The 27,596-nt window shown below is 40.0% G+C and overlaps 1 protein-coding gene across 1 annotated transcript in view; it reads left to right on the plus strand.

Moving 5' to 3' along the window:
- The window catches only part of LOC105923642 (CD48 antigen), an 86,935-nt gene extending 60,182 nt beyond the window's left edge, over nt 1–26,753 (plus strand). Inside the window, exons 4-6 of the mRNA XM_036137626.1 lie at nt 18,999–19,103; nt 24,049–24,113; nt 25,100–26,753. Of these exons, the coding sequence (XP_035993519.1) occupies nt 18,999–19,103; nt 24,049–24,113; nt 25,100–25,204 (275 nt within the window). The 3' untranslated portion in view covers nt 25,205–26,753. The remainder of the gene's footprint in view (nt 1–18,998; nt 19,104–24,048; nt 24,114–25,099) is intronic.
- The last annotated feature ends 843 nt before the right edge of the window (nt 26,754–27,596 follow it).

Consider the following 27,596-nt stretch of genomic DNA (forward strand, 5'->3'; position numbering starts at 1 on the left):
ATCGCTCTGTAAAACATATTTTATAAAAGACAACACAAAAGCATTTAATTACAAAATCCAGTGTGCTTAGAATAATTTCTACACATTTAGAAGTAGTTACATGACACTAATAACACATTTGAATAATCAGTAATATCCATCCATCCATCCATTTTCTGACCCGTTTTATCCCTCATGGGGTCACGGGGGGTGCTGGTGCCTATCTCCAGCGTTCACTGGGCGAGAGGCGGGGTACACCCTGGACAGGTCGCCAGTCTGTTGCAGGGCAACACAGAGAGACAAACAGGACAAACAAACATTCACGCACACCCTCACACCTAAGGACAATTTCGAGAGGCCAATTAACATAACAGTCATGTTTTTGGACTGTGGGAGGAAGCTGGAGTACCTGGAGAGAACCCACGCATGCACAGGGAGAACATGCAAACTCCTTGCAGAAAGACCCAGGGTTGATTTTAGCAAATAATTGAAAGAAAAAAAAAACTTTACCTCATGAGGTCTTTTTTGTCCACAGAGACCTTTCCAGTATAGCCACAGCCTACAATGTCATCCGTAAGATCATTTATGTTCTCATCAGTTGCTCTGTTTACCTGAAGACCAAACAAGCTTTATTTTTCCAATAATTTTTGGAAACTTACAAATGACAACTGATTGCACTGTTTTTTTCCAGTATTCTTTTTTCGGTGGTAGTTTACAGTATATAACCTTTTGCTCAATAATAGGCTAATATTTAGCATAACTGTAATTACTATAACAGAATTTAATCTGTGCACAGGGGTTCCTGCAGATGTACGGTTGCACGCACTGTACGTACCTTTTGCTGTGCTTTTATATGTTTTTCCCTTTTATCTTTTTCATTTTTTCCCCTTGATTAATATTAAAATTGAGAAGCAAATCAAACAAGAAATTTTATTTTTTAACAAAAATCTCAACAGGTTCATCTGTGCGGTCAGGTTCATGTACGCACATCTCTCTTCTCCAAGAGACTTCTTCAGTCTAAGAGTCACCTGTAAACTCAGCCAGTTAAGCAGAACTTTTGCTACAAATTAGCAATGGAAATCGATACAAGTAGTCACATGCAAAAGATAGCCTCTGCCCAACGACTGATCAACTGGACCATGGAGGTCTCCGGGTCCAGTTGTCTCCCTTCCAGTGCTGTTATTGTAAGCATGACTCGGCCCTCTGAGAACAGGCCAGGAATAAGACTTGAACGATCAGTACTTGGACGGATGGTCTCTTTTGCATGTGACTAATCAGTTTCGATTTCCATCGTGAACTTGTTGCAAAAGTACTGCTTATAAGGCTGACTTTACTGGTAACTATCATGCCTGAAGAGGTCTCTTAGAGAAGAGGTGAAATGTTTCAACAAAGAAGAACCTGTACGGAGGACTTAATTTTTTTTAGCAAAAAACTTAGTATACTGTTTAGCTGGATTTTAAAACCTGCCTTACCTCTGTTATAAGGTGGGACAGTTCTGAATCTGTGACGTCATTAGTTGACACCTGTATGCTGTCTAAATAACCAGAGCAGAGGTATCTGTAGCATCATTCACGCATGAAGTTTGGAAGGGGTCCGCCTTGACCCATACTCGCTCCCATAACTTCTCCAGCCATCCTGAACATCAAGAAAAAAAAATATATTTAGTGTATTTATTAAATGTGATTATTTAAGACAAAAAATGCTTTATTTACTGGATATAATTAGTATCCAGGCTGTTAAGGCAGTACAGAGGATTTTTGCCCTTCTTGTCTGCACCGCCCATAAACAGTTTGTTTTCTATTTCAGAAACCATTTCTGTATTGAACAAGAATAAATGTATATAAAGTGTGATTGAATAATGTTTAAATTCCATTAAAAATAACTCAATGAGCTAATGTGAATGTACCTGTTAGAAATTATTTACTTAGAGCGCCTGTGTCAATGCCAGATTCCCCAAAAAAAGAAACCTTCAGTCGGCAGTTTGGACGGGATTTTTTCTGGCGTTGCCACTGTTGCATTCCTCTACTAAAGAGATCGACTCTTTAATTCAATTCAATTCAATTCAATTTTATTTATATAGCGCCAATTCATGAAACATGTCATCTTGAGGCACTTTACAAAGTCAAAATCAGTCAGATTATACAGATTGGTCAAAATGTCCTATATAAGGAAACCAGTTGATTGCATCAAAGTCCCGACAAGCAGCATTCACTCCTGGGGAACCGTAGAGCCACAGGGAGAGTCGTCTGCATTGTACATGGCTTTGCAGCAATCCCTGAGCAAGAATGAAGCGACAGTGGAAAGAAAAAACACCCATTAACGGGAAGGAAAACCTCCGGCAGAACCGGGCTCAGTATGAACGGAAAGACAGAGCAGAGACACAACAAGAGAGACAAAAAAGCACAGAAGCACACATTGATCCAGTAATCTGTTCTACATTAGATGGTAGTAGCGGGTGAGCCGTCTTCTCTGGATGATGTCACAGTTAACAGAACGCCAGACCAGGTGTACCTACTATGAAGAAAAAAGAGAGAGAACAGAAAGTTAAAGCAGAAATGACAACACATAATGCATAATTGAAGAACAGTAGAACTCTATATAGTGAGAAAATTAGACCCTGATGTCCTCCAGTAGCCTAAGCCTATAGCAGTAAAACTATAAAGGTAGCTCAGAGTAACATGAGCCACTAGTTATAATTTTTGTCAAAAAGAAAAGTTTTAAGCCTAGTCTTAAAAATAGATAGGGTGTCTGCCTCACGGACCAAAACTGGGAGTTGGTTCCACAGGAGAGGAGCCTGATAGCTAAAGGATCTGCCTCCCATTCTACTTTTAGAGACTCTAGGAACCAGCAGCAGACCTGCAGTCTGAGAGCGAAGTGCTCTGTTAGGAACATACGGGGTAATCAGAGCTCTGATATATGATGGAGCTTGATTATTAAGGGCTTTATACGTTAGAAGGAGAATTTTAAATTCTATTCTTTCGACCATATAGAGAGAGAGAGAGAGAGAGAGAGAGAGAGAGCGATCGATCGATCGATCTATTATTGTTTCTACCTCACTCCTGTTTAAATTGGCTGTTTTCCCAGATATATATCTAAAACAATTCTCCCCCACAAAAATAAAGTTCCACACACAACTCACCGTTTCATAAATGTTCCATTTATTGACTATGAGGTGTTAAAATACGCTGGATATGGTGATTAACTGTCACGTTAATGAACAGCGACATCTGCTGGTCATTTAAAATACCTGTCCTGAGTGTCAAATTTGCCATGTTGTCCTGTTGCAGTTAAATCTCTCTGATACTCAATAGATGACTTTATTCCGAGTAAACCCTGTAGCTATAAAAATTATAAATATATATTACATCTAAATATATGTATATATTTATATATGTATTAGACCTGCTTTAATTTAAAACACAGAAGTTTCGATGAGGGCAGAAAATACAACGAAAGTTTCTCCATGCCATGCCTTTATTTTGAAGGGCACCGGACCGGCGGGCTTGAAAGCCAAGCCCACTTCTGAAACCGAAAATTGAATGGTATTTCCGTTTTGGGGGCGAAAACAAAAAAAACAAAATCAAGCCGTTTAATGGATTTTGGTTTTATGTGCAGAAACCACAAAACGGGAAAACGGCCGTTTTTCAGTTTTTTCTATGTTGAATTATATCGTTTAATCAAACTGATAAAAAGTACCTTGGTCATAAAATTAGTATTTATTAGTTATTAAAGTTGTAACTATTTCAACTGTATGTTGTATGTTTTGAATGAGATTTCAATTATTATGAGTTTACAAATGTTTGTTATGCACAACTTCTGACTAATATGCACACGACTGTCGGTCCGTGTATCTTTTGGTCATTGGATTTTCGTTTCAGACACAGGAATTGAAAAAAAAAAAATGGCCATTTGTTTTTGTTTTTTCAATTCCTGTGTCTGAAACCAAAATCCAATGACCAAAAGATACACGGACCACTGTCCTTTATGTACAAGTCTATTTTGACAGCGCTCTTACCCCATAATAATGGAAAAATGAATTGGCCAAATTCAAAAACGGCCCGTTTTTTTTCCATTAAATTTTTCTGGTTTTTCGTTTCTAAATTGTGGTGACAGGAAAGAAAAAACGGCTTTGTTTTTGGTTTTCCCATTTTGATTTGCAAATGGAAAAACAGAAGTAGTTTCCGTTTTTGGTTTTCCAGAAAAAAAAAAAAAAATTGCCTGAAGGTACACGGAGCAGGGATCGGGTAGTGACAGCTGCGTCCTTCGAAGGCATATGCAGGCAGGGTCCTTAAAAGGCAACAAGGCAGTAGCCAAATATCTATTCCCGGTTGGTACAGATTGACGGAGCAGGCAGCGCCCCCTGCTGTCCAATCAAGGGTACTACCCACAAGTTACAGATAATTTTTACTGCTGAGACATTTGTGTCAAAAGTGAAAATGAAGGCGTAACTTGTAACATTAAATTTGTGACTCACAGCAGCAGATTTGTGTAGTTGCATTTATTGATTTGTATTGAGGAAAAAAATTATTTGTACAGGTGTAAAGAAAAATTTACTTGTGATTTTTTTTTTATTATACAAATACAAAACTTGGAATGAAACTCTCTTTACAACTTCAAATTCATGCTTACAAGGTAGAAATACTTCTGGAACAAAATAAACTTCATACTTTCTTCCTTGCTCCAGATTAATGAAACAGATCTCTGTTGTTGCAGAATAGCTGAAGGGGTTTGGGAATTGTTTTCTGCATGGGTCTTGTGGTCATGGACAAAGCTTATAACTGTTCTCTGATTAATTTTGTGGGGAATGTTGTGTGAGGGTGTGGTTCTGGAGAAACTCAGAAGTGCTTTCTGGTCCTTGCATGAACAGGGCGGAGTCCACAAAAGTCAAACTTGCTCCATTTTGCTTTGGACTCCATCAGGGCTGCTCTTCCTCGCTGCTCTGTTTCTGGTCTTCATGGACAGGATGTCAAGGTGTTGTTCTGGAGAAGAGAATGTCTGGTTTGAGAACTTTAGGGTCCCATCCTGGTTTTTTGCAGATTATCTGCAGAGTTCTCGCAAACATGCGACCCTCTTTATAGACAAGATAAACATAAAAGCGTTTGGAGAAACGTTCCCAGGCTGACAGAAAAGAAAAAGGAAATGCTGAACGGTGCTAAATGCTAAACTAACAGTACAACACGGATGTTTGAGAGCAACATAAAACGTCAGTAAAGTTCTTCAGCTCGACAGACAGCTTAATGACCGGGTTCTGTTGGAATCTTGGATTGGAGGAACAGAGTTCTCAGTTTCGGATTACCTGTTCTTCCCCAATTTCAGCTTTTTATGATGGAGGAAAAAGTCCAGATGCAGTAGAAGAGCTAAGAGTGTCTTCCCCCACCCAGCCATCAGCGTGGCGAGTTGACCAACATCCCCCCCCACCGATATCAATTATCAATGCATGCCATCATGTCCCCCCCCCCCCCACCCTACCCCCCCACTGTCCCCCCAGTCACCTTGACCTTGGACCTGCAGCATGCAACACTCCGCTGCATGGTTGAATAAATAAATTAGCAATGAAACAACAAACCAGTCCCCCGACCCCCAGATATTTAACGTTACACTAACGAATAAAATCCTGGTGTGAACCCTGACGTGGTTCTGTTGGCATCTGCATCTTAAAATCCAGAGGATCTTGCTCCTTCAGGGTAAGAATTAAGTCTTTGGCTCAGGTGAAGCAGTTCAAGCATCTAAATGTCTTGTTCATGATCGATGGCAGGAAGGAGCAGGACACTGATGGACATATTGGAGCTTTGTGTGCCATGATGATAACCTGACAAAAGCCAGCTGTATGTCGCTCCGCCTAGCTCCACTCACATACATCTGGGACACCGCCATAGGAATTGCCTTTACTGAAGGCTGGGCCTTATCAAAAATTCTTGCATTTGATTGGATAAGCCACTTGTCTGTCATCTTTATCAACGTGCTATTTCAACCACTCACACCGAAGCTAACCCGTGACGCTGATGATAGCGACGCAGGAAAAAATAAAAATAAAAATAATAATGTGTTTGCGGCTCTAGTGGCACGCGTTTTATTGACAGTGAGCTGACAGGAAGAGGGGGGAAGACAGGCGGCAAAGCGCCGCGGGTCGGAGTCAATTCCGGGCCGACCGCGTTGAGGACTAAAGGCCTCCTAACATAGTTAGCGCTAACAGCTAACGGTCAGCGGCTAACTGCTCCGGGGCGCGTCCTCGTCTGCACGTCCGCTGCAGACGCGGACGTGCCCCGGAAAACAAAACTTGCCAAATGCGGTCGGGAGAAGGGCGAAAACATGGTTTCCATCAACAAAAGCCTTCAGAGCCGTTCTCTGATGTTCTTTTAAAGAAACAATATTAGGTAGATTGGACAACACGGAAGAAATAGCAGCATCAATGCTAACGCTTGCTTCCTCGACGAGCCGCCATTGCTATCAAAACAGTCTCACGTCACGGTCGCGTCTCCACTACGTTACATCTATGAAATGCCAGCCCTGCGTCCTGATTGGCCAGACCATAAAATTGGTTGGAGAAATCACTTTCTACCAGCGATGTCCCAGATGTATGTGAGTGGAGCTAGGCGGAGCAACATACAGCTGGCTTTTGTCAGGTTACCATGATGATGGCTCCGTTCTGCTCTGTCTTGGTGCACAAATAGCTGAACCAAAAAGCTGTTTACTGTTCCTACTTTTTCAACCTTACCTACCTGAGAAATTAATCAAGACAGCAGCAGCAAGTTCTGAAATTAGCTTTTTCGATTTTAGTCGGTGCTGGGCCCCTAAGGAGCTCCATCATAGGGGGAGCTCAGAGCAGAGCTGCTGCTTTTCTGCATCGAAAGGATTCAGTTAAGATGGTTCAAGCATCTTTTCAGACATATTTCTTAGTACGTCTCTTTGGAGGTTTTCAGATCTTTTTCTGCCTGGTGTGTTCTTCGTGGCCTATCCCATGATTCATTGTGGGCTGAGGCAGATTGTTAAAGTGGCAAAGGAGGAAGAAAAGAGCAAAAACTGATTCAAGTTTAGTTTATTATATTTTTTGTTTACATAAAGTTTTTTTATTATTATTTTTAAGCCTGAATGGAGCTGAGTAAACCTCAGATAACATTTTATTAAGTTATTGTTTATTCTCCAAGTGCTCTGACATTTTCTGAGATGTTGTTCCTGCTAAACTAACAGTCAACTCACCTTGCTAGCTGTCCAGGCTCGCTATACCCGGATAGAACATCCTTGTTTCCAAACTCCTGCTGGCTGTCACCACTGAGTGGACGTTAAAAACTGATGTAATTCATTCAGATGAAATCTAACAGTTTTTGTTTGGTTTATTCAATTTAATTCAATTTTATTTATATAGCGCCAAATCATGAAACATGTCATCTCAAGGCACTTTACAAAGTCAAGTTCAATCATATTATACAGATTGGGTCAGATTATACAGATTGGTCAAAAATGTCCTATATAAGGAAACCAGTTGATTGCATCAAAGTCCCGACAAGCAGCAGTCACTCCTGGGGAACCGTAGAGCCACAGGGAGAGTCGTCTGCATTGTACATGGCTTTGCTGCAATCCCTCATACTGAGCATGCATGAAGCGACAGTGGGAAGAAAAACTCCCCATTAACGGGAAGGAAAACCTCCGGCAGAACCGGGCTCAGTATGAACGGTCATCTGCCTCGACCGACTGGGGTTACAGAAGACAGAGTAGAGATCTATTTATTTCAGTGTTTTAGTTTGTTAGTCTGGAAAACAGTTTAGCTGAGATCAATCTTTAAACTAGACGAGTTTTATGAGAGCAGGAGAGTATGTTTGGAAATGAACAATTAGCTGACCTTTAACAAACGTCTGCTACGACGGTACAACTGCTGAAGTTCCTCAAAGACTAAATAAACAACAGAAAAATGGATAAAATGTTCTGGATCCATTTTTACTTCTTCACGGCTCTGTGCTTTACTTCATCACATAACTTGGCGAAATAAGTTACGCTGACAGCAGAAAGCAGGTGAAGACTAGACCTTCACTTCCTGGCTTCCAGCTGGAAGGACCCCAGCCTACATAGACCAGGGTCTTCTGAAGCATGCAGACCCTGAAGTTGTCAAGCATGCTCAGCGGAGCAACAGCGCCCCCTGGAGCCACAGTATATAATTATATAATGTTCACAATGTCGCTCTCTGAATCAGCTCAGTCTGAGGCCCGAAGTTTTTTTAGAGATCTTGTCCTGTTCTCAGTCTTACATCTAAGCTTTTGTCTCTTATCTGACAGTGTTTGTCTCAGACATGAAGATGTCCTAGCATTTATACAGCATGGTTAGTAAAATATAAATGTGCTCAGTGCTAAACCCTGGATTACCATTTTAGGAGTGCAGTTTTTACTGAAGAAAAAAACAGGAGAGAAGAGTACAACTGAAACTAAAAAACTCTTGGAGGAAAATGGCTGATGCTTTTCCAAGGAAGCCTTTGGAAATTTTCTTTTTTTTTCCACTTAGTCTGTTTACTGTTTAAACTTGTTTCTTGTAAATTAAACTGACCTGATCTGATAAACAGGAACAAGGCCAGTGTTTTCAGTAGAGATAACACTGTTTACATGAATACAGCCAACGGCACGGTGTAACTTCCGCTAAGGTATAATTTTAAGAGAATTTACAGACAATTACAGACCCTTGCCATCGATTCAAAGGTTCAGAGTGCTGCGTCTGTGTCTTTTGTATGATTATATAATTTATTGTTTTGCATCCTTGTTTTGCATGGCTGTCCATCCTTTTCCTCTCTACAGATGATATCATCCCTGCAGAAAATAGCTTATTGATAAATAGACCTAGTTACAGATACTTCCAGCTTGATTTAATTTGCCCGATATAGGCAGGATGTAGGAAGAATGTAACTGAGCAAGGAAGTAATGGATGGAAAAATAACCCGGATGTAATTTTTATTTTAGCTTTTTATTTTAACTGATGGCATGACTTTTTTTTTTTTGTAATCTACCTTTAATTCTGAGTTTAAATGAGAAACACCACTAAGATGCCGTCGCATCAAACACAACCTAAACGCTGCAGTTGATGTGAGAATACAGAAACACATCAAAACGTGTGTCTGTCTGATTACATGACTAATTTCTTCTTACTTCTTAAATTTCTTCTTAAAGAAATGTTACACCAATGTGCTTTTAGCACCAAACAAAGCAGAAAACCCAGGGGAACTGGTTTCTGGTTCGTGACACTTTAACCACAGGTAGCAAGACCGCATGTCTTTACTGTAATTACAGAATGAAGCAACGTGTTTAAATGTTGGTCAAAATGCAGACATGACAGGACACTGGTGGTGATGTTTGGAAAGCAGCTGATGCTGAATAATCCTTTAAGTGATCAAAATTATGGGATTTCTTATTGCACATAAAAATGTGAATAAATATATCTGTAAGTAGAGATCAGAGGGAAGCAAAGTGACTCAGAACTGAACAAGTTGAGTTCTTCCACTACGTAGTGTCTTTTGTCTCCTTTCACTCTGCAAAGATTCTGCCTCTTTGTTTAATATGAATTTGCTTAAAGAATTGTTTTCCTTTCTTTATTCCAGAGTAAGTGTTCCTCTAGCAGAGCAGAAATATTTTTTATGCAATCATTATGAGTTTTTATTGACAAGACAGGCAAAAACACTGAGAGCATAAAACACCATCCAGGGCCAAAGTGTTTAATCTGTTGGGACAAACACGCATTGGATAGTTGATCTGAAATAGGCTGTGACCCAACAGATCAATGGACGTCAGCCAGCGGTTGTTTCTTTGGTCGTTGTGATGCTTGATAATGGAGCGAACCAAAATGGTGTCGCAGATACTGATTTTATCTTGGTTCCTTTGGTTCTGATTCTGACTTCATTTTTGAAACCTCAGACATAAATAACTAGAGGAAGCTTAAAGAAGAGCTTCTCTTTGCTGCTATAAGATGGAAATATATGAAAAAGGCTGCAGTGTGATTAGAGGTCAGTGATCAGTCAAATGTATAACAATCTAAATATCAATAAGTTACATTATAACATATCCTCATGGAGCAGGACACTGGACCCATTTCAGTTTGCTTCTCGGAAAATGAGATCAGGGGTGAAGTTAGATCAAAAATAAATCATCATGGTGATTTTATGAGATACTTTTGTTATCAAACCTGAGACGTACCAAAAACATAATTACGCCTAAATCTAATCATAACCCTGTAGATTTAGTTTTAAAATAGTCCTTTAATTTTACTGACGTGTTTTTTTCTCGTTTTGAAACTGCCCAGATAGAGTCCTGACCCAAATTTAGTAAAGAATCTGTAGAGGAAGTTGAAGATTAGGGTGATGGTAAGGAGGCCTTCCGACCTCATTCCTAAAGATAAATCATCAAAACATCAGAGGAAACATGTAAAAACCTGCTCAGCTGACTAAGAAAGACACACAGCAGTTCTCAGCACTTCAGGATACAAAGAGAAAATAACAATGTTATATAACCTGTGGATATCCTCACTGGACTTTTGTCCAGAAAACGCACCACTGAACACAACACGGAAGAAAACCAAAAACATTCTTATGCCCTACATTGCAGGAACATCTGAAAAACTCAGAAGGACTTTCTCCAAACACAAGTTCTGGGAGAAGCTAAGACCAAACTGAACTTTCAAAATCCCCAAATGCAAACTGAGCAACCTGGTGTCTGCAGTTTAGAGCAGTGAGACATATCCAGACCTCTTCACTGAAGAAACTAAACATTATCTTCAAAGACACATGCCTCAACACAGGAGGGCCAGACTCAGCTGTTCATCTACACCTCAAGGACAAGAAACATTATCTTGGACCAAAGTGTTTGCATTTTATACAGAGAAGATGGACGGTTTGAGAGGAGAGTAAGAAGCCATTTTCATGTCTAAACAGACGAGGAGGCCGCAGATTTCCACTTTGATCAACATCCAATCAGTTTCAGAACAATTCATCCCTTCCTGCACGGGACCAAACATGTCAGTGAGCCTGGCTAATAGCAGCACTAACGATGGCCTGTTGTTATAAGAGGCCAGCCTGCAGGTGAGAATGGAACCTGCAGCTTTAAAGGTTTGGATCCTCTCCCTCAATAGCTTTGAAATGAGGAAACCCATTTGTATGAAGACCAAATGTTTTCAACTATAAGAACTTCAGTCCAGCTGTTTTGTTCTTTAACTTTTTTTGATGTCCTCAGCAATTACAAAAAATGGTTTGAATAATGTAATGATAATAAGTGGAAGTGGGCTGCACTCTGGACTCTGTGGCTGAGAGGAGGGTGGTGTCCAAGCTCACATCCATCATGGAAAAATGAAACCAGATGGATGATCATGTGCTGTTTGCCTGAAAGCTTTTAGCTCCAGAAACTAAATATTTACTCCAGTCAAACATCCTGGTGCTGAACTGAATGCTCGAGTTTCCACTGATCAGTTTACACAGAACAGAGGGGATGTAAAAATGTTTTAGATTTTGACTTAAAAATGACCGGTTAATTTTCATGATTTCAAATTCTTTCTGGTTTGAAAAAAGTTTCTGTTCCTGAAACAGAGGAAAGCCTCTCCTTTAGAACTTCATTTTCCATAAACATGAGGCAGATTCAGAACTGACAGAATATTACTATAAATAAATCCAGCACAGCTGAACTGAACTTTGATGCGTCTGTATGTGATCCAGTCCAACATCAGGATTTTATAAACTGCTTGGTGCCGTGTTCTCCTGAGCATCAACATCCCATCTCTGGTCCAGGTCAGGGAATCTGGTCTCATGGAGGCAAGAAGGGAAAGTGATGTAGATTCACAGAATCTTTCAGTTTCCTAGTCGCTTTGCTTATCATCACCTCACAGTTTATCAATATGTGAAGAGATGCTGTCATTGGAGATGTTTTTTAAATCTTTTAATATCATCCCGGCTTTAATCAGTACTTGGTTTTACAAAAGTATGGTTAACAGTTTAATGTGAAGAATTAAGGCTGTTAAATGAGTCGTTGTTCTCTCTCTCAAACGTTGGGGTCTTCTTGCAGCTTGTTCTAAACCCAATCATCTGGGCAGAACCTTTTTCTTGTGTAATGCTCTACAACTATTCTGGTAAAGGTTACTCCACCCTCAACACCATCCTAGATGCAAACTGTGCCCTGCATGGTAACCTCCCAGCTCATAAAGCAACACCTGTGGTTTTAATGATTAAAACAGTCCTGGCCCGGTTTAGAATATGTGGAGAAAGTTGGATTAGCCCGTCTTTGTTTTCTCATTTCAATTAAATTTATTTGTACATTCAATTTATTTAACCGACTGAGGGTCCACATACAGCGCCAACTTGCATTGAATATTTGCTCAAGTCACTTTTGATTCCATCAAATCCTCCAGGTTGGTCAGTGTTAAAGGAAATGTAGATGGAATTCTAAGCAAAGATAACTGAGTTCCCATCTTTACTAAATGAGGAGACGGTGGTGATATAGTTCCAGCACTTTTATTGAGAAACAGAGCAGAGATCACATAGATGGAAAGTAATTGCACCCCACGGTCCCGCTGCAGTCTGCGTCTGCCCTGTTTCTGCCTGTCTCACTTTCCGGCTCCCCCTATAACTGCACAGTGACCTTGGCTTGAGACATAACAAAGACAGTTTATCCTAGACAATCACCATGCTGCACAGTATCTACGCGGCATTCAGCTTTGCACTCAGCAACAGTGGATCTTATACACAGACATCTTGTCTCCAGGCCTCCTCTCTCCGAGTGGTGTGAGGCCATAGTGACTTCAGAATTATAATTCTTATAACAGTCAGAAAGTTTCCTCTCTAAGGAAACCCAGCAGGTTGCATCAAGTCTCTCCAAGCAGCATTCACTTCTCCTGAAAGAGCGTAGAGCCACAGTGGACAGTCGTCTGCATTGTTGATGGCTTTGCAGCAATCCCTCATACTGAGCATGCATGAAGCGACAGTGGAGAGGAAAACTCCCCTTTAACAGGGGGAAGGTTTACCTTCCAGTAGGACAATGACCCGAATCAGACTGCTAAAGCAACACTCGGTTGGCTTTATCTTTTTTATCTTTTTAGATTTTTATTTTGTGTTGTTTTATTGGTGTTTTTATTGTGAAGTACTTTGTGGTTTTTATCGTCTGAATGCTGCTATATAAATAAAGCTTACTTACTTACTTAAGGGGAAACATTTTAATTTGTTGGAATGGCCTAGTCAAAGTCCAGATTCCAACTTAGAATCTGAGAGGTTAGACTTGAAGATCTCTGTTGACCAGAGAAAACGGTCCAGCCTGGAGGAGCTGCAGCTGTTTAGCCTGGAGGAACGGGCAGAAAGCCCAGAGGCCAGAAGTGGAGAGTCAGAGAGACAGAGACACAGAGACCCAGACACCCAGAGACACAGAGAGCCAGAGACACAGAGACCCAGAGACCCAGAGAGCCAGAGACCCAGAGACACAGAGACACAGAGACCCAGAGACACAGAGACCCAGAGAGCCAGGGACCCAGAGACACAGAGACCCAGACACCCAGAGACACAGAGAGCCAGAGACCCAGAGACACAGAGACCCAGACACCCAGAGACACAGAGAGCCAGAGACACAGAGACCCAGAGACCCAGAGAGCCAGAGACCCAGAGACACAGAGACACAGAGACCCAGAGACCCAGAGACACAGAGACACAGAGACGCAGGCAGCTGGAGCTGCTGCTGAAGGCTCTAAAAGTCCTGACTTTAGGGGGGGAACAGTTCTGCACGCTGATGTGTTCTGTGTTCTTTAGTTTTTCTGTCATAGTTATCTGTAAATTAAATTATGCAAACTCTCAATCAATCCATTTAATTCCGATGTGGGAGGTAACAAAACATGAAAAAAGCCAAGAGGGTTAATACTTTTGCAAGGGACAGTAAATGTTAGAAATGCAGGAGTAATAGTTAGCATTCATCAACAAATAAAGCAGTTTGTAGCCGAGTGACTGAAGGAAATACAAAAATATTTCCTTTGTACCATTAATGTAATTCTGTTGTGGAAATTCTTGCATAAAATCATAAAGAGGGGAAAAAAAAACTAAAACTAAAGTCTCTACATTTAAAAGCCTGACTTATTTATTATTTGTGTTATGTGTATATAAGAGCCAGTGTGGGTGGCCCAGAAGTCAACCCTTAAGGTTTAGCCTGCTCTGATACACTGATGCTGACAATAACTTCACATTAAAAGGAATGTTTGATGTCACAAAGTAACAGGAGGTTTTTAGGAGACTTTATTCTGACTGCATCTGTTGGTGTTTTACAGCCATGATGAGATTCTCCGCTGCTGAGGAACTGAGGAAGAACCTGACAGGAGTTGTTGGAGGAAACATCACTTTCCCAGATCCTCTGCTGGAGATTGGATTTTTTTTAGAAGGAACGACCATCATCGCAATGGTGGATGAAAAGAAACTTAAAATGTATGAGGAAAAATACAAAAATAAACTTCAGTGGAACAGAAACTCTGGACTCTTTACAATCACAGACCTGCAGAAGAGCGACTCTGGAGTTTATAACATCGATTTAAAAGGAGGACGAGCTCTAAGTGTTTCTTATTCTCTGACAGTTTATGGTAAGTCACATTTTAATAGAAATTTTATGTTGATGTTTCATACTAACAGCCTCTTAGAACCCCAACAGCCCAGATCCATGGGATTGTAACAATATGATATTCATGTTATTTGTTGCTGCACCATCTTCATCTTCCGATTAACAAAAAACTTCTGGCTCCTTGAATTTACAGTTAAAATAACCTTTATATAACTGAGGGTAAGATATTTAACTGCAGGTTATAAATACTGAGAATGTTCTCATATCAAACATTACAACCACAATCAGATGAAGATGTTCCTGCTATAAACTCATATAGATCTGATTATGTTCAGGTTTTTAAATGAACTCAAAGGGGGGGGGGGGGGGGGGGGGGGGAAGCAGCAATGTGTGTAATTGTCCTAATTATATTTATTTCTGTGTCTAGCTATGATCAAAGCATCTATATCAATCATAATCATTTAATGCCATAAATTCAGATGGACTATTTCAACAAAAATATGATATTTCATCAGTTTTTCAAAGTTATCTGCTTCCATTTTAGGATTAATCTCCATTGTTTTTATGTTTTCTCCCTTTTAACCACTTTCTGTCGTTTAGTAGCGCCACCTACTGTTCAAGGTAAAAATTAGTTCCATAGATAACTTTCTAACTCGACTTTAGTTGAAGGTCTAGCAGCAGCATCAAGGCTCTGTAGCTAAATGTTGGTTTTCTGCTGAAGACAATTTAAAAACGGAGGAAAATTTAAGTGATAAAGAGCTAGCCTACTGGTCTAGAAAAATGAAGTTTATATGTGAACCATGAAAGGCAAGTTAGACTCATCATAAGACAAATTAACTGTTGAACTAACTAGCAGAACCAGACAAGTTAATACAGAAGTCATCAGGCCTGTTAAAGGAGAAGTCCGGTCAAAATCAGAATTCAAACTGCTGAAAGTACTTGAAATATAAAATTATTACATGCTGTTCAATAAATGAGAAGCTTTTTTAATTACGAGTAATTTTCATTTGAAGGTCCTTTAGTGGGGGCAGCCATCTTGGTGAAGAACAGTACTGCCTCCTCCCATTTGTGACGTCAGGTCACGGTATCGACTGTAGAGCAAGTCCCAATGCTCTATCTGTCCCCTTGTAAATAAATATCAGTTTTCATGCCGAAATATATTTTTTAAACCTCTTATACAAAGATAGACACGGCATTAAGTATTTAAATTTAAATTAATACTAATTTTACATTTTAGAGACATGAAAAGACAACAAATAAGCATTAAAGTACGGTTTATGGGTTGGGTTCTGCAGTGTTAGAAGATGAGTATAAAACTCATCTTTAGAACCAATCTCTGCTCAAAATGGTGATCTGCACCGCCTAATCTACTTTCAGCAGTTATCATCAGTTATTGCACCGTAAACTGCAGAAAATATGGTCAGAGCGGCTCCTTCTGAGTTTACTCTGCTGTCAGGATGAGCTGCTGTCAGGATGAGCTGCAGCGCGTTATGAGGCGGAGGGATATTTCAGCGTCACTTAGTTTAGAGGCAAAACAATCGACTTCACTTTCAGAAACAAGCCCAAAAAAAACTGCAACCCGTGAAACTCATGAAATTTGCAAGAGACTTTAGAAAAAATAAAACCAAAGTCACATAAAATAAGTGGGCTTCACAACAGTGAGCATTCTTTCTAAGTGTGTTGTATCCCTCCACTGCTCTGGTTGGTAAACAAAAGCTCCCGTATATTCTACATTATAAAAAAGAAAAACCTACCGAAAATCCTCGCTCTCATGTCATCTTGAGTACATTCTTCTTCTAAATGTTGGCTACAGATGACGTGTTAGATGGCAAGTTGGTATTCCAACAAAAGAACCCGGTGGATCATGAATTGGAAAGGGGAAAAAAATAATGTTTCCATTTTTACCCGATGTATTGTTAGTTGTTACATCCAACTGCCATGCAGCCGTCATTGTTGCTTCAACAACAGCTCTCGTGAATTTCAACAGTGAACAATCGCAGCTGTGTAGAACAGCTCCTATTGAGTTTGCTTGTAAAGCGCGGAGAACTGCGGTCAGATCTCCACGATTCTACTTCACAGGATGTGATGTAAGGCGGCCATCATTGCCCAAATATGGGCAATGATGGCCGCCCCCATACACAGTGATCCAGACACAATTTATGCTTTTTATTTTCTTATTAACGCTAAATTAATTAAATAACCACAAATGTATTAGTTTTAGTTATAGCTAATGATCCCTGATTTTTCCTTGTTGACCAGACTTCTCCTTTAAACACAACAACCAACCGTCAGTTCCCAGAAGAAACAAATCCAGCATAATGCTCCTGCTTTGGGTTTTTTTTTTTTTTTTGGACAGGTTCAAAGTTCAGAAACTCATTATATTTGAGGTTTATTAGCTTTACTGCAACAGAAATTCTGGAGTCATGTTTCATAAATGATAACAGATTAACTTTAGGGCTACTCTGCGGACCAATTGTTGTTTTTCCCTTACAGTAAGACGTGTGAGTCTTAAATCCTGCCCTGGTCTTTTCTGTGAGATCTTTCATGTTCTTCCAGTCCAACTGTTTGTCCTTCATGTGTCTCTGTTTTCCTGTGATGAACTGGAGACCTGTCCAGGTGTCCCAGCCTCTCCCCCATGACGGCTGGAGATAGAAACCATTAGACCATCGAGCTAGTGATGTCTGAGCTCATCCCTAACTCAGTGAAAGGCTAAACTAATACAAAGTTTATTGTATTTTCTACCATAAATGATCTGTTGGGCTGATTTTACATCACAATCAATTTATAATTACAGTCTAGCCTTCAGAATGGCATTTGAATCATAAATTGCTACCCACTACACAATAATTCTAAGTTGATTCCCACAACTTAGAATTATTGTGTAATTTAAGGTATTTTAGGATAATTAGTGAAATAAATTTCTAATATTAAAGACACGACGGTAGATTTTACACAGAAATTACAGAAGCATCTAAATGGCAGAGAAACAGATGAGCAATCATAAGCCATATTTTTAGTTTTTTTTGTCAGAAATCAGTCTCCCATCATCAGCCCCTCATCCAGTCTGAGCGAGACACACAGCAGCTGCCGGGTCTGAAGTCCTGATCCAAAGAGGATCTTGTGGGTCAGGAAAAGTTTTATTTTTGGGTCTCAGTGAATAACCGTCTTCAGAATAGCCATTAATCCTTGTTTTTCTTTCACCTCATCCACCACAGCCACCCAGGTTAGGTTTTATTGCAGAAGTCTGTCGTACATCTGTGTTTTTGTTAGGATTTAACTCAGGCGGTCACCTACGCTACCAAACTACCAAATTGCTGTAAAGCAATGTGAAAGGAGCCAAGAAACATTTATCACAACAACAATAAGACAAGAAATGAGATAAAAAATAGATACAAGAAGTCAAGTCGAAGGGAAGCATTAACTAGTAAATAGTCAAAAATGGAATAAACAACACGTTTATATGAGGATATCAAAACTAATAGAAATAAATTCTAAAATATAGGTTTTGGGAGTTTCTTTAAAGTTGTTAAAGTTTGAGCATTCTTTATCTGCACCTGTTCCAGAGAGTGGGTCCTGCCTCTGCAGAGGCTCTGTTCTTGCTTGGTTAATCAGAAATATAGCAGGAACATCCTTCATTGTGTCATAGTGAGGAAATACAAGTGTACCAGCAACTAAGTGAAAAGCAAATGCCAGCATGTAGATTCACACAAAGGCAAAAGTAAATATAGAAAATAAGAATATCAGACTGCCCAGTAACACCATTCCCAGCATAGAAAAAACAAAATACTGTATAGTTATTAAAAATGTCATACTCAGATTTTTATCTAGAAAGTGAACCTGATGATCTTTTGTTGGAGGACAGTGAGATGGAAGCTCTTCTAGATGAACATCAACTGATACATTTATGGTTAATCAATAAAAACTTCAAATGCATCCTTTAGTGAACAGGAAGTAAATAGAGGGAAATCTGTGAAATAAAACCTCACTGGGAGGAAAGAATAATTCAAAACACACACATTCTCAGAAAACTGACATTATTCTGTCTCTGGTGACTTTTTTAATAAAAAATTTTAACTGTGCTGGTTTGACTCTCTCTGCAGATGGTGCTCCGACTCCTGCAGTAGAAACCCTGACTGTGAGCTCTGACAGCTGCTGGTTGCTCTGTTCTGTGGACAAAGCCACGTCTCTGCTGTGGTACAAAGACCAGGAAGTACAGAACCAGAACAGTTCTGCTTCCTCTTTACCCATCACTGTCCACAAAGAGGACAGAGACTCATCCTACAGATGTGTAGCAGCCAACCCTGCAGAAAACAAGACTCTCCATGTTAACGTGAGGACAGCATGTGGGTTCAATGAGACAGAAAGTAGTGGTAACCAAAGAGCATGTAAGATCAATCACAGAATTTAAAAATTAAATTATATTATTTTGAGATAGTTTGTACTAAATTTTGTTAATTGTTGTGTTTTGTTCTGTGACAGATTTCATCGGAGTTGGTATCTCTGTGCTGTTAATTGTATTTGTTGTTGGAGCATTCTGGATGATCAAGCAGAGGATCCTGGGTAAAAAACAACCAGTCAGACAAGGCAGGTATTTGTTAGTTTTCTTTTTTTCTAAGATTAACTTATTAATTTGATAATTTTAGTATAAAATGTATAACAAATTATAAAATCTGAGTCTCAGTTTGTGAAATATTTTGCATTAATCTTTCCCTTCAGACGGACGTTTTGTTGAGCATCAAGACCTAAAAACCTAATTATTCTGAGGTACTTATAAGGTGTTTATTGAATAGCATTATTTGTGGTTGGTGAAAGTCTTTTAATTCACCTGGAGCACCTGAACAGCAGAAAAATTTGCCTGCATCCCTGGTCCTGATGCAAGATGGTGGAACACAGCACCTTCAACAAATCATGTACCCGATCTGAACCATTAGCTGCTTTATGCACAGAATACCTTGTTTCACCATTAAATTAGCTTCATCAGTTTAAACAGCACTGGGGGAAAAATGATTTCCATACTTTACTACAACATGCTATAATTCCCTTGATGACAACCATCATTATTTTGCACAAAAATGCATTGTATTAGAAAATTGATTATTAAATCTACAGAGGTGTTACATATTTTTGCTGTGAATGCGCCCTCTGGTGGACCGATCAAAGACGATAGAAGACCTCGTTAAAGTGGCCACATCGTTCATTTCTTACAAATACATAACTTTAGGTGATGAAAGAGTGCAAATGGATCCATCCTTTGATCAACACGGTTGGAGTGCGTAGTTAGTTACACCGAAAATCAAATATTGAAATGAATTAAAATGTTTGCCATGTGACTTATTCGGTGTGCATGCTCAGAGCAGGATTTAACCATTGTTTTCTCCATTTTTGTTATTGCCATTAAATAATGCAATATTCACACAATTACAACAAAATGTAAAAGAAATCACCAAAATAAAAATTAAAAAGCAAGAAAAACTAAAGATTGCCTTCTGTTAAGTAATTCTGTTTACGCATTTGTAAATGATCGTGGTTCTGGTACAGATTGGGTGACAAAGCCCAATAATAACTCTGCACCATGTTCCTCATGTTCTACCTGGTGTTCCTCAACATCTCACTCAGCAGAGACCAGCAGACGTGCGTCTCCATCTAAATGAGCTGAGATAATAGATTTCTATCAGGTTTCTTTAACCTGGCGGTGACAGAGGCAGATATTGAAGAGAACACCTTGAGTAAAACTTCCTGCACCGGGAAGCAGAAGCTCACCTTACAGTCGGTGCTCTCTGGGATTTCCACTGAAGTCTCAGATTCAGTCAGCAGGGCTGAATAGAACTGAATAGTCATTAGATTCTTCCTGGAAGGGTTTATTGGTGGTTTACATCATATGATCCCGCTCCTTTGAGCCGCTGTTTCACCAGGTGAACAGATGGGGGTTTCCACAGGTAACACAGCCTGTTCTGTAATTAGACCTGAAGGACAGGTCTATACCTCAGGTGCTTTCCAGCTCTGCACAGCAAGCAACAATGTATTTAAATTATTTAAGTCACTCTAATCATTTCTGCCTGAACAGCAGAAGTTTGCTGCTCTGATTTATTCATCATTTAGCATTTATTGTTCGCTATATATCCGACTACATATTCAACCTCATCTTCAGTTTAGTTTGCAGCAGTTCTCCACCTACAGGAAAGCTGTGCTGCATAATTTTAAAGGATTTGAAGAGTCTTTATTGTCACTGAAGTGAAATCTCCTTTTTAGCCACTCTGGTTCAGAGCACACACAATGAAGGCAAACAGACAACCAAACAGTCAATGAACAAGGGTTACATTGTTTTTTTTTCCTTCAACAGAGATAACAAAAATAAAAGGAAGATTCAAAGGTTTGTATGAACTAGTTGTCCTTCATGAGTCACAGATAACAGATGATGAGGTAATAAGGTGCTTTTGTGCAATGATGATGTGAGGCTTAATTCACCGCAATGAGCATTTAGATATTCTGAGATGATAGTGTGCAGCAGGCAGTAACAATAAGGTGATTGTAATTAGTGTTGCACCGATACCAGTATCGGCCGGGGCGCCGATACCGCACTAAAATGGTGGTATATGTATCGGTGAGTACCACCAAATAGGTCACATATACCATTTTGATGTTTGTATGTCACTTGAACGCAGCCTTCTCTCTCCCGACACTCACTAGTTCTACTGGATTCACTTTGTATTAGTCTTTTTCCTGCTTTAATAAGGTAGCAGCTTGACAAAGCCATGATAGCAATTATTTTACATCCAAGTAGTATGCTGTTCTTCATATATACACACACATCATTTTCAAACAGATGGTATCGGTTTGGAATTGGTATCGGCCGATACTGCACAGCCAGGTATCGGGGCCAAAAAATGGCATCGTCGCAACACTAATTATAACATATGACGGGTTAGTAACAGTGGGGGGATTCCCTCACTGCTCTTGGAAAGAAGCTGTTTCTAAGTTTATTATTTGAAGCTTCTGAAGTGTTTACCTGATGGGAGAGGAGCAAACAGGGCATTGCCTGGGTGGATGGGGATCAGTGGAGATGCATCTGGACCTTCTTTGGACTCGTTCTGTATAAATTGAGTCTAGATTCTGCAGACGGCATCCCACAATCCCCTGCTCTGTTCTCACCACCCATGCTAGGTCATTCCTCTCTGTAAAGGTTTATGAGCAGCTTAGTGGGAAGTCCAGACCTTTTCAGGTTCCTGAGGAAGAAGATGGGCCTTCTTCACCAGGTGGGAGGTGTTTATGGTCCAGGAGGTCAGAGGAGATGTAAATGTCCAGGAACATGATGCTGTCCACACCTCCACCACCTCCCCCTGTAGAGAGGAGGTGTTCAGTCCTCCTGGACCTCCTGTAGTCCATCATTACCTCCTTGGTCTGACTGGTGTTCAGGATCAGGTTGTTCCTGGAGCTCCACTGTGTCAGATTGCTGACCTCCTCCCTGTAGTGGGACTCATCATTGGTGGAGATCAGACCCACCACAGTGGGCAAGAATGACTTCTGTGGTGGTAGAAACTAAAACTCAGGCATGTTGGAAATTAGCAGAAACTATAGAGAGAAACTTTTGGTTGGCCTCAAGGAAGTTCTGGTAAAGTGTGTGACGACTGAGAAAAGAAAAATGATTCATATATCCCACGATCAGTAATCCAGAATTACAATAGTCCAGCCTTGAAGTAACAAACGCATGGACTAGTTTCCAGAATAAATCCTGGACAGAATGTTTCTAATGTTGATAATATCCTGGAGGTGAAAAAAGGAAACCCTGAAAATTGTTTAATATGGGAATTAAATGGTTAAAAATAACACCAGATGCCAATTTAATGAAAATAAGTTTTTTGGACTAATTAGCATTTTGTTATGAGTTATTAGAAGTGCTTATGGGAGTTTTCAGATCTTTGGGGGAACATTTAAAATGAAGTTATCTGCAGACTGGTCCATAAACAGTCCATTTAAACGAAATGCTATAACAGTCCACCCTCTGCCAAATTCAAAGATAACCTCACAATTAAGACTTTCATAACAGCCAGTAATGCTCAGACTCAAAGGAAAGCCTCTCCTCACTCCTTAAACTCAGTAATGTTGCTTAAAACATCATTAAAGTTAAATGCAAGCCTCCAGTGACCCTAACAAACTGGCGATAAAGGTTTGAGTAAATTCCTGAGTGGAAAGATCAGATTTAGCAGCTGCATCAGATTTTCTACAGCGACTCCTCCATCAGAGATGCTTTTGCTTCTGATTTAACATTTTCTCCTGATTTATCTGTAGCTTATTGATACTACATGGTGCTAGTTAATGCATTGCCATCCCTGCAGTCAGAAACTGAATTAAACTTTGAATAATATTCTGTCTGAATGTGAAACAGAAGCAGCAGCAAAAGGAAATAACAGAGCAGCAGATTTCCTGTTTTTAATCTAGCAGGAAATCACAGAGACCATGGTGATTGTGGACATTTGTTCAAACTGGCTGAAACTGGAAACCAGTTCAGGAAATGTGCAGCTTGGTGCTCTAAGAGAACTGCCTGAGAAAATCAATCAGATATAGGATGTGAATTAAACATTAATCATATTCCTGTAATGGCAGCAAAAACTTTACCAGCAGATCATTGCTGTTCAGAGCTGAATAAATCAACATGAAACACTGAGCTTCTGGTTCTGCATTAGAACATTCTTTAGCTCATTTATCATTTTGACATTAACCAGAGACCTGCAAGCCTCTCTGCCTCTGTTTAAACAGCTGGACTGATTCATGTATTTTTATGCGTTGGTTTCCTCAGTGAAGCCTTTTATACTTGCTGGGTTCCTCTATTGATAATACAGCAACATTAGCTGACATGAAACACTGCAATTCTACACTTTCCTTCTGTTTTGAACATTTCACATGGCCATAAAATACATTATAAAAATAATTTGACAATTTATATTAGTTCTAAAAATCCAAAATGTATCTGCAAGAACATTTTAGAAAGTTGTGAAACACTCATTGACTAATTCAAATATTGAGCAAACTTTTACTGAGTTGAAAAACGAAAAGTACCTTCAGATAAAAAAATAAACTCATCTCATATTCCGTCTTTTGTTTTCTTCCCCTCTGACCTCTGGAGTTCCTCAAGGCTCGCTGCTCAGCCTCCTCTTGTTCTCTGTTTCCAGATAAAACTTTCTTTAGAGAAGACTCAAGTTCAGCATTTTAAGTTTCTGGAACAACTTTGAGGTCCTCGGACTCAAACTAGTTAAAGTGCTATACAAGTACTAGCCTTTACATCCCAGTACTGCTCCTTTCTTCATAGCGGAAAATAGTCAAATTTAATTCATGTTGCAGATTCTCAGTTATCCGGGTCATTGCAACAGCAAACCTTAAATCAGAGGCAACAGGACTATTGCTCGGTTCTTTCTGAAAAAGTTTCAACACCTATCCAGGAGTCTGTCAGTTCTGGTGGCTCACACTAGAACTCATTTGTTTTTGATTTTTTAGAAATTGTTTTTAACAGCAACATTCACTTGTTTTCCTGCAGACACCATAAAAGAGGACGAAGTCCAATATACGCCAATTCTTTTCAAGGATAACAGACACAGTCAGGTACGTGCAGATAAAGATAATAGTGTTACCAGGATACAGTGATGTTTGCTCTCTCCTCTCTGAAGGTTAAGTCATTGTTTACCAGTGGTGGAGACGTCACTGAGCAAACATATATGTTCTGTTTAACCAGTTTGATGCTTGTTTAAGGCCTCCATGGCCATAAAACGTTAGACCTCTTATTAAATGTTCCTGTTGGGACCTCAGCTTCTCTGTGGACATGGAAACTGACAGGCTTATATGTTCCACCTTCCAAATTAAAGAGTTTAAACCTGCAGATTTCAGGCTGATTTTAGTGGCTGAGAATCAAGGAAAAAGGTTTGAAGTGGTCCTGGTAGAGAAGGAGGAGAAGTCGACCACATCTGAGGAGCTGGAGACAAAGAGCAGCGAGACATTTAATACCAGCATAGAGAAGCAGTTTCCATGCAAAGGCAGAGATAACCTGATCCCACAGAGTCTGCCACCCTGCAGGTTCATGTTTCTCCAGGTGGTCAGGCGTGGCTCACCTCTTCCTGTTTCCTGGAATCAAAGCAGGTGAAGCCTCAGGAACAGATGGTGTTGTTAGCATGCAGGGTTATAAGATAATATTAAAACATAACGCACATTTAGATGCTGTCTACATTAAACAGGTGATCCTGACATGGATAATAGTCTGGGGGTCACAGCCTGCAGGTTAATAACAGCAGAGCTGAATGTGAAGCAGCTGTTGGGTTTGTTTTAGCGTCCAAAGAGAAACTCAGAGTTCCTGTTGGAGAAAATCAGCCTTTGGTCCAAATACAAATGACAGAGTTCAAACCACAGAGTACTTTTCTTGTTTTAAACTGAGAAGATATTTTGTTTTTAGCATCTGAATGTGTCAGCCAGCTGCTCTCTTTAACCTGTTAGAACCACAGAACCAAACATCCTGGTCCTGACGCAGCGATCTGCTGAGAGGAACCTGGTTACTGCTGTTATTCTGACCTGGTTCCTGTGTTCTTTACCTTCCTCAGGGGGAGAATATTCCAGAGTCAACAGGAACCAGTGATCGCGCCGATCTGACGACAGTCTACGCTAAACTGGAGCATCCGAATCCAAACGGACCCTCTTTAGGCTGACATTTCTGCTACAAGTCACTGTTTCATAGCAGCTTAATGTAAACTTCAGCAATCACGGTTGCAGAAATATTATAGCTTAAAGTACAGTTCAATAATCACCTGTAAACATTTCACTTTTTTTATTAACTGTAATATAAAACTTTGTCTTGTGTCCTACCTGCCATTTCACTTCCTGGATCTGTTTCCAGTTACCAGCTCCTGTAACAGTGCTGCAGGAGTTAGGCAGTTTGTTCTGTAACTGATGGGTTGCCGCTCCGATCCCCCGCTCCCCCCGTCTCAGACGTCGTGTCCATCGGCAACACACTTCTCCCACTTTGCCTCCTGGTGGTGGTCAGAGGGCCCGGTGGCCCCGATGTACGGCCGCCTCGCTGCTGTCAGTCCGCCCCAGAGCAGCTGTGGATACAATGTAGCTCACCACCGCCGGGATGTGAATGTGGAGTCCTCTGAACTTGATAAAAAGAAAAGGTCATTTATTATTTACATGACAGCATTTCATCCATTGATTTTGAACAACTACATTTTCACTCAAAGCAGCTGAGAAATCCTTGAGCTACCAAAGATGTTTAGTGTGGGAGTCATGAAGGGGAGCAGCGTGTTTAAAGCAGACATTTCTTCCTGCAGATGTTCTGAACCTGGGTTTAGGAAGCTGGAGCCTCTCCTTTAATAAACCAAAGAAAACTGGAGAACTCAACCAGAACAGTGACTTTGTTTTGGACATAATGTTGTGTTTACTTAAAGGCTTGACTCACCTCCCTGCAGCCATGCTCGCTCTCACATTCACAGCATTTGTAGCCAAACTAAACTTCCACTCATGGAGATGCAGTTGAAATGAGAAAGGATGATTTTATTCCAAATGAATGGATAAATGGATTTATCCCCATCATTTCATTACATAAATAAAAATACAAAGCTTTCTTGTAAAAAAAATTTTTTTTTTGTTATTATTTAAAAATGTATTAATTTGGCCGCATATGTTTTTCTTCATGATAATGTAATTTAATATTGTATTGCATTATGTTGCCTCCCAATATGTGGAATTGTACTGAATCTAATCTTGTTGGCGGTTTGCTGAGAAACGTGTGGCAGCAGCTATGAACCAGAAATAGTTCTGTTTTCTGCTGATGGCAGAAATAGCAGAAAAACACCAAATTAATGTTTGCTGTATAAACATTAAAGCCGAATCTTTTTAAAATAATTGGGTAAAAATTTTAAAATAAGGCCCAAATTAAAGAAAAAAAATCAACAGGGACCTAAATAGCTTGAATGTTTTGATATTTGACCAAATCTAGTTTTCTGTGCTCCAGATGTTTTACTCGTCTTGTTCTGGTCACATCCAGATGTATTTTAGCACATCCTGTTATTTTATCCTCCATTTCCTTGTTGTTCCCAACATTTTTCCTGGTTATGATCGGTTCTTCAGATGTTCTCTGGGTCCCATCATTGTTTTCTCCTGTTCCTCTGGGTGTTGTTTGATATAACAGCAGCTCAGGTTATCTCTGCTGGCGCCCATATTTGCCTTTTTTTCTTTGAATAAAAACCAACGCCTGCAGGGTGGGTTTGCTTATACTGGTTTTCCACCCCCACTCAGATAATTATAAACGGCACATTAGGCAAAGGTTTGCCTCTGAGGTCCTGCTTCACTTAACTTTTCATACAATGTTGCCTTAAATTAAAATCTCAAGTCAAACTGCTGTGGCTAATGAATGCATATTGTTGATGAAGTGTAATCAGAGAATCGTGCAGCGAGCTCAGAGTTATGATCTTTCTGCTGGAGCCACAAACCTTTATTTACCTTAAGATAAAAATGCATTTCCTCTAAGTAGACATGCAGCAAATTTAGGCCCCGTTTATAATTTACGTCACTTAATTAGACTTCTCAAGAAGTTCTTGGTTGCTCACCACAAATGTTTGCTACTAAGGAAGAAATGCATTTTTTTTTTAGCACTTCATTTATGTAGTAATGGGAAACTTTAGAAGAGACATTTATTTACTGCCTCCCACTTCAGTCTGTATTTAGAGACTGGAAATTACCAGTGGGCTACATTTTTTCACATTCTTCCTCTGGGCCGTGTCATTAGTCTGGTTCAGTTGGTTGAGATCTCCTTCCATTGCTATGCTGATGACACTTTATCTAAAGACAGATCCAAATCCCCCGATTCCTTCAGGATCCTCCTTAAGATCAATATCTCTGTCCTCGACCACCACCCTCACCATCTAACCTATCACCAGATGGATGAAGCTCAGCAGAGAATTTACTGCCGCCTTACTTTCCTGGAGCTTTGGTCCCCCAACCCACCCAGTAATTATCAGCTTCCTTTGGGCTTGTTGAGGGGACGGGGATGTGGTCTGGTAAGAAAAACTGTCCGCCACACGGGGGGGAGTGAGGAGATGA

Source organism: Fundulus heteroclitus, chromosome 5 (assembly GCF_011125445.2).
Source record: "Fundulus heteroclitus isolate FHET01 chromosome 5, MU-UCD_Fhet_4.1, whole genome shotgun sequence".
NCBI lineage: Eukaryota > Metazoa > Chordata > Actinopteri > Cyprinodontiformes > Fundulidae > Fundulus > Fundulus heteroclitus.